The 15,246-nt window shown below is 40.5% G+C and overlaps 1 protein-coding gene across 2 annotated transcripts; it reads left to right on the forward strand.

Annotated features, from left to right (window-relative positions):
- Positions 1-12,582: 12,582 nt before the first annotated feature.
- On the forward strand, positions 12,583-14,759 carry LOC147894128 (vesicle-associated protein 4-2-like). 2 transcript variants are annotated; one of them, XM_087384655.1, is made up of 7 exons: positions 12,583-13,077; positions 13,249-13,319; positions 13,407-13,488; positions 13,785-13,894; positions 13,985-14,077; positions 14,213-14,332; positions 14,532-14,759. In XM_087384655.1, the coding sequence occupies exons 1-7, from the start codon at positions 12,846-12,848 to the stop codon at positions 14,592-14,594; spliced, it is 771 nt and encodes a 256-aa protein (XP_087240781.1). In that variant the 5' UTR covers positions 12,583-12,845; the 3' UTR covers positions 14,595-14,759. The 2 variants fall into 2 exon arrangements, with proteins under 2 accessions (XP_087240781.1, XP_087240782.1); XM_087384656.1 differs by having other exon boundaries at positions 13,985-14,062.
- Positions 14,760-15,246: the final 487 nt, after the last annotated feature.

Below are 15,246 nucleotides of genomic sequence, written 5' to 3' on the forward strand. Positions count from 1 at the left end.
ATAGATATGTGGCCAACTCTTCCATGTTGAGCACCTTGGGCATCATGCTTGCATCCCTAGCTACTTATAAGGTTGAAGCCTTTATTGTTTGGGACATATCAGGGGAACCTAAGGATATATCCTTTTGGGGCTTCTCCCTCATGTTATCCCCTAAGCATATAGCCGTCTTGTTGCATAGCTCAAACAATGTGGGATTCATAGCAAATAGATGATCATGAAGCTTAGCATCTCGTAGCCCTATGAGGAAGTGTGGCAAAAGTTGCACATTACTCATCCTCTCATGGGGTTCACATCGCAAGTTCATATGTTTAATGCTAGCGATATAGTCTCTTAAGGACTCAGTGTCCTTCTGCTTCACCTCATAAAGCTGGTTAATTGGGCTCCTTTGGGACCATTGGGGGCAAAACCCACAATGAAAGATTTACGCAATGTGTCCCAATTTATTGTCTCCTCAGGGTTTAAGGCTCTAAACCATTGTCTGGCCTTGCCATCAATACTCAAGCTAAAAGCATTGACCTTGTCTAGATCCCCGATGTCACCAAAGGTCTCACAGATTTGTTCAAATCTCTCAACATGGGAGACTGGGTCTCCTTCTCCTACAAACTTGGTGATTAGCTTGGAGATTATGAATGGCTTGCTCCTTGAGGGGTTAATATCCCTTCTTGGAAACATTGGTAGTGGAGTAGCAGCCCCCCCTCCTAGTGCTTGCACTAGGATTCTCATAGCTTCATCTTTGTAAGGACCGTTTGTGGTATAGGAGGAGGTTGTGGAATGGTGGACCCTATCCCGTACATTGGTGGCCGTGATGAAGGGTTCCATGGATTTGATGGCACAAGGTTGAGATGGGAGAATCCAGGACCATTAGGCATTTGTATTGTGACTTGGATTGGGTTGGGCCTAACATGTTGGATTGGAGGTCCTCTAGGGAGTGGTATTGTGACTTGGATTGGGTTGGTCCTAACAGGTTGGACTGGAGGTCCTCTAGGGAGTGGTATGTTCCCTGCAGGCATAGGCCTATAAGGGGCAGTTGTTGGGTACTAGGGAATATCTCCCATGTTTTGTTGCCAAGGAGGCATCATAGGGGATTCTAAGGTGGAGGGTCTTAATTGTGGGCCTTCAAGGTTACTCCTCTGCCCCCTTTGCTCTAGCATTTGGGACCTTTGTGAGAATGTGGGTACAAATCCATCCCCATAGGATTGTTTGTCATCAAAGAATTGGTACGATGGGGGTTGATTGCCATTAGGTATCATGGGACTTGGTCCCCTAAGTATTGCTTCTGACATCACTGGTTGCGCCAACACTTGAGGCTCTTCTAGTGCTCTAGTTTGTCAAGCAAATGGGTTCAGGAGGTCAGCTAGGTCTATCAATCCAAACCTTCCCATGATGTTGGAAAAGGTTTCCCTTAATCTAGCTATTGTAGATGGGGTAGGAGAGTGGAGATTATTGGGGATGGAGTTCAGAGCTATTGAGGCTCTAACATTGAAGGGTTCACCCATGTCTCCGTCTTGACTCAGGGACTCTTTTGAGCTGGATAATTCACTTGATGGTGGTTCTTGCAATGAGTGAGAATTGACATTTGAGCTTGCTAACCCTGAGGATGCCAAGCTAGGTATGGAGGTCAGCAAGATGGTATTTGAGGCACTATCTTTAGTCTCAGGGTGAGCTTGTAGGACTCTTCCTGATCTCAAGATCATGTGTTCATTGGCACAGTTGAGGCCCTAATTCTAAATTGAGTCCGCCTCAATGTGGGGTCAAGGGGCGGCCGCTCCTTGTGGCTTCCCTATGCCACAACAGGGTAGGGTCCAAGGACAACATCCCAACAAGGTGCGGGTGCAGTGCCCCAATGTTTTTTTTACAAAATGGGGTTTATTTCAATGCAATTTGCATGCAAATTTCATCATTTCTTGATGCTTAGGGTCCCAATTTTTAGGTGCTAGATTACACCTATATCCCGGCTTTTTCTTAGTTTTTGTGTTCCCAGAGCTATCCCTCTGGACGTGGGGATAGAGCTAAGGCAACGACCCATGGGGATAGAGCTAAGGCAATGATCGTGGGGATAGAGCTATGGCAATGACCCGTGGGGATAGAGCTATGGGAACAACTCATGGGGATAGAGCTAAAGCAACGACCCATGGGAATAGAGCTAAAGCAACGACCCATGAGGATAGAGATAAGGAACGACCTGTGGGGATAGAGCTATGGCAATGACCCGTGGGGATAGCAGGTCAGTGGGATAGAGCTAAGGCACTCAATCAATGCTTGTTTGACTGGTGGGATAGCTGACTAACAGTAATTAATTAGGGTGGTCAGTTAGGTACTGACATGTGTCAAGTCATGGGGATAGGGCTATGCCGATGGTTCAACACATGTTTGATCGGTGGAATAGAGCTAAGGCAATGGGTCATGGGGATAGGAGCTAAGGAAACGATCCATGGGGATAGGAACGTGCAGTGTTGCTGACTAGTTTTTGATGATTCTTGACAATTTTGGAGTTTCTATTCAAGTTTTTTTGGAATGGGGGATGCCAAACCACGTAATCTACCTACCCAATGTAAAAAACAACAACAAAGACAACATTTGAATGCATTTTGCAAAATGTGACAGTTTCTCCTTCCAAACCAACTTCAAAATTCACTCAAAGCATCACTTTTGGGCATTTTTGTTGGAATTTGCTATCATATACACCTTAGCAACCCTCTAAACTATCTTCCTATCAATTCAAAATACTTAAAAACATAAAAAACAAGGTTCACATAATTTCAACAAGAAAATGATAGTTTCATCTTTTATGTCACAACTCACACTTCTTCACTCTTACCTCTCTTACAACTCCACTAACAAAGCTCCAAGTTAAGCTTGAAACAATGAGCAATGGGTAGATGACGAGAGAAAGCAAGTGCAATGCAAAAGCATACCTTGAACTCCTCGGCAATGGTGCCAAAGATATGTTGTCTGGTAGAGATACACATGTCGTGGGGATCTTGAAGGAATGCCGATGGAGCCTCCACTCCAAGCTACTCCCTGTGAGAGCAATGCAAAGCACAAGCCATCTGCTAGTGTCACTCAAGCGGCTCTCGAATTGTTGTAGTGTGTTTCCATGAGAGAAAGGGGGAAAGGGGAGACGGGAAAAAAAAGGGAGAAGGGAAGGAGAAGAGGAGAGTGAAGGGGGATGGAGTGGCAAACACAAAGGCACTACAAGGGAAACAAGAGAACACCTAAAGACACTCTTGAAAGAGAAGAGGGAGCTTGTATTCCAAACTTGTGCATACAACAATGAAACCAAAGTCAACCACTTGGCCTTTTATACATGTCAACTTTTGAAGGGAGGGCCAACCCTCTTCCCTCTATACCACTCTCTTTCCTTAGTCTTTTACAACCATCTTGGGCCTATTTGGATCCGAGGCACTATCCTAGCTCTATGGACTTGCCACTATCCATCAAATGACATCACTAACCAGTGGTGGAATATTGTTAACCAATCGGTTAACAAATATGTGAAGAAATTCTATTCAAAAGACTCCTTTTAGGAATTGAAATTCTTTCTAGAGGACCAAAGGTCCTTTATTTTGATCATATGAGAAACATTCAGCTGTTAAAGAGTATGTCATGCTAGAACAAAGCATATTGAAGTCCATTATCACTTCATCTAAGAAAAGTTTCTCAGTGAAGAAATTGACCTTGTTTGCTATCTAACACAAAGTCAAGTTGCATATACCTTCACAATGCGACTTCCCTTGACAAAGCTCTCATACTTTTGACAACATCTTGGAATATGTCAACCACAACTTAAGAGGAGAAATTTGGATTAGTTTCAGTTTACATATAAAATTTCCTTCAAAAACTATGCTTATGCACATACTTTGATTTCTTAGAGGTTCTTCTCTATCACCTTTTTGTCATTATATGAAACTTTTTTTATTTTTAAAAATTCAAAAATATATTTGTATATCATGCTCTAAGGTCTAGAGAGGACCCTTTTCTATCACCTTTGTTGTCATTACGAAACTATTTTTATTTTTAAAATTTATTTGTATATCACGCTCTAAGGTCTAGAGAGGACCCTAGAATGGTGTAATTTACTTACCCATGGAAATTTAAGAGGGGGTATTAAGAACTGTGTAAACTGCACCATAAGCAAAGGTCTAGACAGGACCCTAAAGGGGACATGGGGAAATACTAACCGCAACCCTTACTCTAAGGGAAATGCTCTATACCCTTACCTTAAGGGAAATGCTCTATATACATCATTTGCCTTTATTTTCTATAAAGTTGTACCTTGTAGGTTTCTATGGTGTACTCTCTCCCTTGCTCTCTCCCGCTCTCTTCAATTCACACAAAGGAGAGGGTCAAAGATGAGGTGCCATTAGCAGTGCAATTGGAGAATTGTGACCCAAATGTGGTACCATTAGCATGAATTTAGAGAAGTCTAAACTCATTCATGAGTTAGCTCATGATTTTTGACCCTATTGAATGAAAAGATATTACTTCTCACCACCAAATCTGCTACCCTACAACTAGAGATAGAGAAGAAAACAAAAAATCACCTTATAGACAAACTAAGTGTATGATTTGCAATAGCAATCAGAGGATTTTTGGCAACATAGTCCCATCAAAGAGTCAATAAGCACGTTTGGTGGCACAAAAAAAGTTTGTGGACGATTATTGTATGGTTTGGGCACAATTGTAGGTGATCAAAGCTAAATTAGATCCATTTTTTATGGACCAGGATCATTTGAAAGTGCATGAAGTCTCAACCTATGATGTAGATAATTTTGGGAAGGAGTATGTAGAATAGGTTTCATAGTGGCATTGAAAAAAGCGCAATGGCACTGAAGTGTACTTTTGCTGATGAAACTTACAAGATGATTATGTAAGGTGCAAATGGAAATTAAACTTCCTATTGTTGATGAAAGTTGTAAGGTATGTGAATCCTAAAGTAGATTTTGATTCTCAATGCAACTCAACTATGCATGGTTCTAGAGATGCACTATGCACATTGCATACATTGGTGCACTATCTCATCTACACGACTACCATCTTGCAACTAATTTCCACTTACATAGGTGCCCTTGCTCCGGATCTTTTCCTTCCACTAAGCTAGCCTTATTGATGATTGCATGTGAGTAATGGGAAATGGTGATTGCTTAGTGGAAGCATATGTATAAGCTCATTGTGGCTAATTCAAAGAAGACTGTCCAGTTTGATGCACCAAAAAGCTACTCAATAAAGCTATGGGACAATGAATAATGAAAGATTGACCTTGCATGCACAAATAATGAGGCATTGGCACATGCACAAATATTAGAAATCTAGTCAAGAATGTAGATGTGGCTCCACAATTGGAAACTGAGGACCTAAAGGAATCCAATGTGGGATGTTAAGCTTGACCATGTATTCAATAGATTCTTTTTCCCATTGAGAATGGTGTAAATTGCACCATCTAGAGTGGACTACAAAGGGTACATGGGGCACATATACGATTCTCATCTTCTCATTTCAATGTAGGGTATATTTAGTCATCTCTTGTGCTCTCTTCTCTCTCATTCTCTCCAACTCCTCAGACATGGTATCAGAGCCTCCTTGTGTGGTGTGGGGTGTGTCCTCCTTTGTGAGAGTTGATCCCTTGATTTTGTCAAGGCAACAAGCCCTCCATTTGAGGCATCTTTATGTTGTAGTTTTACAATGTCATATTGTAGAGCTTCTTCTCATAACCATTTTGACATAGAAAGGTCTTCATTCTACCTTATGGAGCTTGGGTTATCTCCGTTTGAAAGTCCATGTGCTTCTAAATAGTGTCTTTTAGTGAGAAGATGTCCTATTGAAGGCACTTGCAAGTAAACCTGTGTTCAACTTATGCAATTCTATTTTATAGATCTAAAAGCTTGTCTAGTTGTTTATGCAAAAGTCATCAAGATCTAAACAATAGTCTTTTAAACTCCAAATTTGTGCAACTTTAAAGCCTACTTGAGTTCTTTGAGACATTTTTTTACAAAGAGAGAGGGGAAGAAGAGAGGTAAATATAAATTAATTATTATATAAATTTAAATAAATATATCAATTTTTAATATTATACATTAATAACATTTAAAACTATGTAGATTATATACTAATAACCTTTCAATTTTAAAAAGTAGTCAATCAAAGAATTGAATTAATTTAAAAAATAAGAAAATATTAAATTTTACACACTTACTTTTAGCATATATGCTTTTCTTCCATGTGTATAATACTTGTTAGTTAGTCGAAGAATGAAAAATTAGATAATGTATTTGTAAGGTAGGCATTTAAAACCATAGAATCTAGAAGAGGTTTAGCATACTTACTTATCTTTATTACTATGTGTAATACTTTGCAAAAGCCTTAAACTTTGTTTAAGGCTTTGCACAAAACTACAGTATCATTGCATCCATATCATTTTTTTACTTTAGCAACCACCAGATATCCATGGTATCCATGATATGGAATACATATTTCTTCTGAATATTTCTTATCACATACTTTTTCATTTCTTCTATGCAGCATGAATGTAAAAAAATATGAATCGGTGTGCTTTTAGCCTATGTACTTGTCTTTAATCAATAGGATACTTTTACTAGGTAGACTTATAATTACTTAAACTAAAGCCTTTGCAAAGGATCGTACCTTCTGATACACCATGCAGCATGAATGTAAGAAAATATGAATCGGTGTGCTTTTAGCACTACAAGGCATAGGCCATTTTCCGACGGAAATACCGACGCTTTTTACATTAAATTTTTTTTTTTTCACGGGCGCAAAGGTCGCTATAAAAGTCGCTAAAATCGTCGGAAAAGGAGCGTCGCTATAAATCGTCGCTATATAGCGACGCTGTTAATCGTCGCTATAGCGACGATTAACAGAAGTAAAAAAAAAGGGTTAGTGGGGCTAAACAGGGCTTCCTTTTGGCCCTGTTTAGCCCCACTAATCCTTTTTTTTTTTTGTAATTACAAAAGAAAGTTTTTTATAACAAAATTTCCCTTGCTTGCAGGGTGATACAAAATTGTTCTTGTGAACGATGAGGAAGAAATGCATATACATATACAACTGTGTTTGCATATTCATATATAACTGATTAGAGGTAGACTGATTGGAAGTTACAACTCGAGCCAACCTAGTTGTTGTTGAGGAGCCCCACCATTCCTCTTTTTGCGTGTTGCATTGCCTTGAAGCACATTCCTCCCATTAGGCTTGTCTCAAACTTGTTTCTTCTACTCCATCATTATATCACCTTGCCATCTATGCCTCTTAGCATAGGCTCCCTTGAGCCTTTGATATAAGCATTCATGTGACAAACCTACAGTGCCTACTCTTGAGTAGAGGCCACTTCATGATTGCGTTGCCTCACTTAGAGTCCCTTACCCCACCTAGAGCGCCTCATCATGTTTCTTGAATACAAATCTTGCACACCCCATTGCCGACTTCCTTTCTCACACCTCTCCACAACTACTCCATCGTGCCATATTGTGGGCATGTGTAGGTTTTTGACACGTGGCCATTAGATAAGTCCACTTAGCAAGACATGTGGCATCTTGCCACATCAACACTTTATCCACCTTAATCCACAAGCAATCTGTGGACCTTATCTGCCACATAGAACTACATCCAAAAAAAATTTCCAAAAATATATGGATGTAATACACCTCATAAAATTGAAGGAATTAGTAACATATCGATTACATAGTGGTACAACTATTACATAAATATTGATGATGCTTTTTATGCTCCAAATATGGCACAACATCTTATTTTTGTTGGTGAAAAGGAATGAGAATGATATGGAAATTATTTTCAACAACTATGGAATCAAATTTAGGGATCTTGACAATCTCGATTCCATCATTGTATAAGGGCCAAGGTCAGTAGAATGTTCAAGATTTCACCAACTATTCCAATTTAGAGAGCCATGATTGCTCATCATTGGAATCAAGATGCATATCACATATACTATGGCTACTAACTCTCTTGCCACATATTTCTTATTATGCTAAATGAGTAAAAAATGATTCATTAAAAGCTATGGAGTTAGTGGAATATCAATTGCAAAATTTAAGAACTTGTTTCCTTTGGGAAGTTTCTTTCTAATAAATTTTTGTGTGCCTTTCTTGAGGCTCATGTCAAGAAGGTGATTAGATGAGGAAGCCTTTCCCATTTTTTTGCATGGAGTATAGCTTGAAGTATAATATTGTCACATTACATGACACATACGATGGCATTCTTCCTCCACTAGATCCCACTCCAAAGTTTGGGTTCTACTCGAGATCCTCGTATTCTAATCTCACTGCTTCTAAGGATCCCATGTCAAATTCCACCAATTAGGTAACAAAAGTCACCAAAGCCTTTTCAATATCCACTCCATCAATTGCTCTATAGCATGGGGACATTACTATTATCAACCTTGGTGAAGCCTTATGTGGTGCAACAGACTCCTTGGACTCCGATTTGCTTCCATTTAATTATCCCATTCTTTTGAATTGGGGAAGCCATTGTCCCCATACCATTCTTAGTCTTTAATCCTCACATTCTTCTAAATATCAAGATTCTCATTTTAACCCACCTCCTACACAAAAGACCATGCAAGATTAGCCCTTCTTGGTTTTGAACAGTAGGGTGCAAGTGGTTTGCAATTTGTTTAGCCCTTTGATAGTGCCGAAAGTGATGCCTACACATTCAACACCTAGTTTTGAACCCTGGGAAAAGAAGAAGACGATTTTGAAGGCCAAAATCCACATAATTGGTGTTAAAGATGCTTAATTGTCATAGATACGAAGAAGCATAAAATCTTGTAACTAAAAGTAAATCAAAGAATTGAGCCCATGAAATGACTATATTGGCCAAAGGAGAACTACAAAATAAAACAAGGATGTGTAACTCATGAGTCTTCAATGAATAAAGAGAATTTTGAATTTACTATTGTTGCTATCTATTGAGTACAGACATGAGCTGTTCTTTGTGTGCATCCTAGTAAATAATATTACTTCTTCACCTTTTTGTGCATATGCAGATGATCTTTACTATTAAACCATGTGGAATTGTCAATTTGGATTTACAATTGTTACCATCTCTTGACTATAGTCATGAGTTGTTCTTTGTTTGCATGCAAGTTTCTACTTTACCTCTTTGTGCACCTATACACAATCTTCATAATAAAATACAATGTTAAGTGATGATTCATCACCAACACCCCTATCTCCTCCTCACAAGTCTATGCTTGCCTTCTCCCTTCTCCCTAGTGGGTCCTTAAAGTAAGCTCTTGTCAAGTCAATGACTTGAACAAGAATTTTAGCTTTTCATCTAAACCTCTTGCTCTAGGCTAACTCTTAAATGTAGCTTGCCCCTCCCCTTGAGTCCATTCATAGACTCACTACTCAACTCTACCATGTTATTATCCTATGTAGGCAATAAATGGGCATGCCACCACTATCTCCTCCTCACAAGTCTATGCTTGCCTTCTCCCTTCTCCCTAGTGGGTCCTTAAAGTAAGCTCTTGTCAAGTCAATGACTTGAACAAGAATTCTAGCTTTTCATCTAAACCTCTTGCTCTAGGCTAACTCTTGAATGTAGCTTGCCCCTCTCCTTGAGTCCATTCATAGACTCACTACTCAACTCTACCATGTTATTATCCTATGTAGGCAATAAATGGCCATGCAAACAATGCATGCCTATTTTCAAAGTGTTTGGGCTTAGCATTGGCTGTCTAGATTTTATGGTATAATAGTTAACTTGATTTCCTTCATATTTGATCTGTCCATATACTCATGATAAAATGAGGTAAGGCACTATTCTTACAAATAGAGAGGGTCTACATGATCGATAATTGTAATTGTAATGCCTTGTTGAAGACATAAAAATGGACATATATTTTTGGATGTCTAGTATTTTTGTAATCATGACGCTTAGATTTCTATATAATGCAGAAAAATATATCTGCCATCTTTTCCAATTCTAAAATGCTTTGGCAAGATAAATCACATCACATGTAAGTTCATTTTATTAAAATGTTCCACTCACAAGTAAGAAGTAATAACTTCTTAAAACCCTTTATGCTATATACATTCAAAGCTAGAGCTTAGAAATCTACGTAGAGATTTTTCATCTTACAAAAATGTTTGTTTAGATGATTGAAATAATTCAACAAAATGATGCCACCTTTTAGTTGCTATGCCAGCATTAATGCTTGGATTGGTTATACGAATTTAATATCAATCAAGCAAAAAGATTTTACATTATGTGATTTGGTGGAGCACTCATGATGTAAAATTGATGATAAGAATAGTTAGCTTCCACCTAACATGAAGCTTTACATGAATTTAATATCAATGTAGATTGAGTAAAGAGATTCAACATTATGTGATTTGATGGAGCACTCATGATGTAAACTTGATGATAAGTATATGTAGCTTCCACCTAACATGAAGCTTTATACTTTATCATGGGAGGTGCCTTGATGGCATTGAAAACATGACTATGCTTGCATCGGCCTTGCCCAGGCTCAAGGCAGCACTTGCCTTTTCCCTTGCGAAAACCTGTGCCCAAAATCATAGTCTTTTATTCTCTTACTTCACTTTATTTATTTGTTAAAGCTTTAAATGAAGAGTATAACAATCACTCCATGATCCATTTTTGGGGGGGGGGAGGGGGGATATACCACGATATTGACAAGTAGTGCTTCTTGTAAACACCTTTGTGCCTTGAACAATAAAATATTTGCTTCATGTGAAATGGCATGGTAAAATTGAAAACAAATGAGCGCTAGAATCATAAGATATTCCCTCTATGTGACCTACACATCTTATTTTGTGGATAACAAAAAACCAATATACGCCAGCACTCTCACAATTACAAAATGCTTCTTATGTTAAGTATAACATTTTCTAAGGTAATTAATGATAGATCGGGTGGGGTGTTAGCTTCCAGTATGCAAGGTCATGGATCCTCATTAAATGAGCTCAAGGTTTAGGAAGTGAAGTTGCAAGGGATGCGCACACTTTGCAAGATGTGACATCCAAGACACCTAGATGGAATAAGGTGTGGTTTCTTCAATATGGAGTCAGTGGTTCCCATGTGCAAAGCGTTGTGTGTGTGTGTGTGAGAGAGAGAGAGAGAGAGAGAGAGAGAGAGAGAGAGAGATGCATGCTATGTATGGTTAGAGGTAGTAGAGAGTTTTTTAAAATAAAAAATAGTATTATTATGCCGACTTATAATAACAATAGGGTCAATTGAAGATTGGGCTAGTAGCCCGTGGGTTGTATTACAACACAGGACTAGAGCTTAGGACTAATTATTAATCACAGAGTGACATCCAACAGCAGTGAAGAATTAGCCAAGGGCTCCTTACAATTGAGCGTGTACCCCACCATGTGCATGCCCACGGAGCATGGACGGGCAAGATTGCCCACCTCGACGCCCTAGGTGCATTCAACGCGCACCATGGGTGGGGCATGGATGGGTGTAGGTTGTAAGAGAGTTCTTGCCCCAGCATATTTGCTAACAAATGTTGGCAAATGCTTGTGCATCGTCTATTCCCATGGGAAGCTCTATATTTCTTGATGCTAGAGATGGGCATATATGTGCCTCTTGGTGGAGATGAGAAAATCTCCTCTCCAAGCAGGCATTTAGGGCCTACGCTCTGCAGAACCAATTAGATTGTCATCATCTATCTTTCCGAGGGCCCATTTCATGGACTTGACATATATTTATAGGTAGGAGCCAGTTTCATCGTAGTGGGAACATTGGCTTGGTTTCGCTTGCAGGTGTTGGCATATATGCTTTGAGTTGCCATTGATGCCCATTTCCTTGTCGTGGAAACAAGCCCTAGCAGGAAAGCCCACTAAACACCTTGAAATCGACGAGCCACATGTTGGTGGCGGGAGGACCATCAGCCATAATTATTCCACATTCCAGCTGACTAAGCTAGATGGAGGGTTGTACATGAGGGCTAAACATTGCCTTTGATTGGTTGGGCACGTTGCCCAGTGCCTCCAGTACCGAAATGGCCAAATGAGTCTAGCAAAAATTGTTAGACTCATTAAATGCAATTGCCATCCAATTACTTTATCATGTGTGAACCATGCGAGTGGCATGCATTTGTGCTGTGTGGAAACATGCCCTTAGAGGAGATCCCCGCATGAGTGCTGTGACTGGAAAGCTAGCAGGCGGGTTGCTAAAGCTGCCATGTTTGGAGCTAGTAGCTGCGACTACACTAGCCACATCAGGTTGCAGCCCACCCCCAAACATGTCAACTTGCTGTGAGCACTTGAAAACAGCGCAAGGTGACCTGCTCTTCTAGTTGAGCAACCTAATGCTGGGCAGGAGGGGGTGATTTTGGCAAAATGCTGAGTCTAGTCGAGCAGGCAGGATCCAAAACCATGGGGAGGGGAAAGGAAGCTGCTAGTGGGGCCGGATGGGCCGACGCGGGGAGGTGCTCTTAGGCAAGAGAGATAGGTGGGGCACAAACGTGTGGTGTAGGAAATGGTGCGTTGACTAAGGTGGTGGTGAGTGGTGATAATTTTCCACCCAAAATCTATGAAATAATAATTGCTGTTGAAATTGTTCTCAAATCCCTCAATCAACCAAAAGCTCTTGCAAGCTCAAGAGGCTATGGCTGACGCCTGCTCCAAGCTCCCCTCCCCTGCTTCATTTCCCTGCCTTATTGTCGCCTGATTTCCTTCCCCTTCGTCTCTTCCAGCTATCCTTTTTCACATTCCTCCCCCCCCCCCCCTCTTCTTCCCCACCCGCCTTTCATGCTTCCTTGCCTCTGAAATCTTCCCTACTCGAATCGCAGACACTAACAGTCAGATTTTTTGTAAGATCGGATTTAGCCCACGCTTATGAAGTTTGGTAGCCACATAAAGAGAATGCCTTGGTCGCATCGTGATTTAGCGGACAAGCCCGACGTTGTGGCCCCTGCATCTGCAGCTTTTCGGCAGAATGAGCCGCAGCAGACTCAAGACGGAAGCGTGGAGGCTGCCAAGTCGACGTCCATCGCAGCCATTGCGAAGGCCCTTTTGGTTACTAGGCGTCGATTGCGCCTTAACCCCGACAAGAGACTTTATTTTCTCTGTAAGTGTCTTGGATCTTGCAGATTAACACGAGGCGTGTATGACGTCTGACTTTTGAGGATTCAGGAATGCAGCGAGGCTCCAGACTTTAACCTGATTTCGCTCTCTTAGCACCACATACAAGCCCATAAATATTTTTGTGGTCTCACGTTGGCATTTATTTCTGCACTAGACGAACCCGGGAAGCAGGTTTCAAGTGCTGTCAGGATTAAGAATACAAGCCGATCACCGGTCGCCTTCAAGGTGAGCGGACTGTGGCTAGGATCAACCGTTCTGCAATTCTCTATGTACGATATCCGCCTCGATCTGACTGCTGTGATTGGCATGCAGTTTCAAACAAACGCTCCCAAGAGCTGTTTCATGCGCCCTCCTAGTGGTATCCTTGCTCCGGGCGAGACTATCATAGCCACCGGTGAGTCCCTTGGTTACTCTTTGGAAGCTCACAAACTCACGGATCAGCAACTAAGCAACTAGTTTTCTTGCTTGGCTGCCTTTGAGATCAGAGGAGAGGGGCTTGGGGATTATATTGCGGAGTGGTCATTTGTGGCAAACGGTTTCTTTCGTGTTCTAATGTACATGCCTGAATCTCGATTATAACTCAGCTTAAATATGTTAAAATAGGGTTTTTTAGAAGAAGAGGAGCCTTTGGGGCTTTTAAAAAACGTTTTGTGGTTAATCAATGCTTAACATATTCAAGATGGCCTGCAGTTGTAAAGTTTGTAGAGCCGCCTGAACAAAATCAGGAGAAGAAAAGCAAGGACAAGTTTAAGATAGTGAGTTTAAAAGTAAAGCAAGGAGCAGAGTTCACTCCAGAGCTGGTATGTTAAAAGGAGGATCTTTCACATAGTAAGTTACAAGATTGTTAGCCATGACTTTGTAACAAGTGCATGTTATGGTACGTTCCCCAGTTTGAGGAGCAAAAGGAGTATGTGGCAGTTGAGCGAGTGCTGCGAGTGGTTTTTTTGGATCCACAAGGCCAATCTCCTGTGAGCATTTTTACTGTTTTTCCAGCATCATTGCATCTGGACTTGACAATCTGAAGATAATGAATTGTACAGATAAGGTGCTCATAGTGCGTTTGAGTGAAACAATCTCTATTCTGATGTGCAGCTCTTTTTTGTTTTTATATTGTGAAGGAGATCGAGAAGTTAAAGAAACGCTTAGCAGAGGCAGAAGCAGCTCAACAGGCCCGCAGAAAACCTCCAGAGGAGAAGGTTCAAAAGACAGTGGCTGCTGGAGGAGTCCTAGATGAATGGGTAATGGAATTAAGAAAAGATCTTTTTCTTCTCTTTCATTTTCTCTTTTATTTCTTTGTAGAATTTAGCACTTGTAGAAAAAAATCTGAATTTGTATGATTGGATATATTTTAAGTCTTACAAAGGTATACAAATGTGTTCTGGTGATTTGGCTGCTTTTTATATGTGCTCTTGTACCAAAAGTCATTCACTTTTGCAGAAGGAGCAGCAAAGGGAGAAGAGACTGGCCAAACAACAAACAGACGGTGGAGATTCTTCATAGATGGCAATGTCAAAGGCACACATTGAGACTGTATTATAATGCCGTTCTCTTTGTAAAGCTAAAGGATCTGTCTTTTCGGAAGATCAAGACCTTCCAGGTGGTGCAACGAGCAAGTGTATGCTTTCTGGTCAATTGGGAATAAAATTATAAATGATTCTGGCTGAATAGGTTTGTTCTAGCTAGCAAATTAGTGCACTCAGCCCCTTGTATAGCCCTTCTGCATTGAAGACTTTCATTGGAACGAATGTGTCAAGTTTGCTGAGGATGGGGGAGGGAAGGGCTAGATTGATCATCAATATTCTCATCAATGTACATGTAAGTCTTGCTTGTCTGTGATTCCCCTTCTGGGTCTTACCATCTGAATAAAAGAGTTCTTCTTGCTTCCATATCTTTCCATGTGTACGCTCTATGTTTCAGGTGGTAGAAAAGTCTCACATGTTTATCCCAGGGAGTGTTCTAGTTGGTTTTTTCCAATTGCCTTGTTTGAAAGGGTTGAAGGACATTGTGCCAATATCTTTGGCTTATGTAAACAGTTGAGAAGGATTTTTTTGGTGTGTTGGGAGCCAGCAATGTTAGTGAACCCTTTTCTTTTGGGGTGTTTGGGGGGGGGGGGGGTGTACTGCTTGTTGGTTTCTGCATCATAAATAAATAC

This window comes from Dipteris shenzhenensis, chromosome 14, assembly GCF_047967505.1.
Source record: "Dipteris shenzhenensis isolate YYH24624 ecotype China chromosome 14, Dip_SZ_1.0, whole genome shotgun sequence".
NCBI classification, from domain to species: domain Eukaryota; kingdom Viridiplantae; phylum Streptophyta; class Polypodiopsida; order Gleicheniales; family Dipteridaceae; genus Dipteris; species Dipteris shenzhenensis.

Excerpts from the sequence above, each read along its gene's own strand:
- LOC147894128 (XM_087384655.1), top strand. The coding sequence starts at position 12,846 with ATGAAGTTTGGTAGCCACATAAAGAGAATGCCTTGGTCGCATCGTGAT. Across the intron at positions 14,078-14,212 it reads CTCCTGTGAGCATTTTTACT|GAGATCGAGAAGTTAAAGAA; the intron begins GTTTTTCCAGCA and ends TATATTGTGAAG. Across the intron at positions 14,333-14,531 it reads GAGGAGTCCTAGATGAATGG|AAGGAGCAGCAAAGGGAGAA; the intron begins GTAATGGAATTA and ends TCACTTTTGCAG.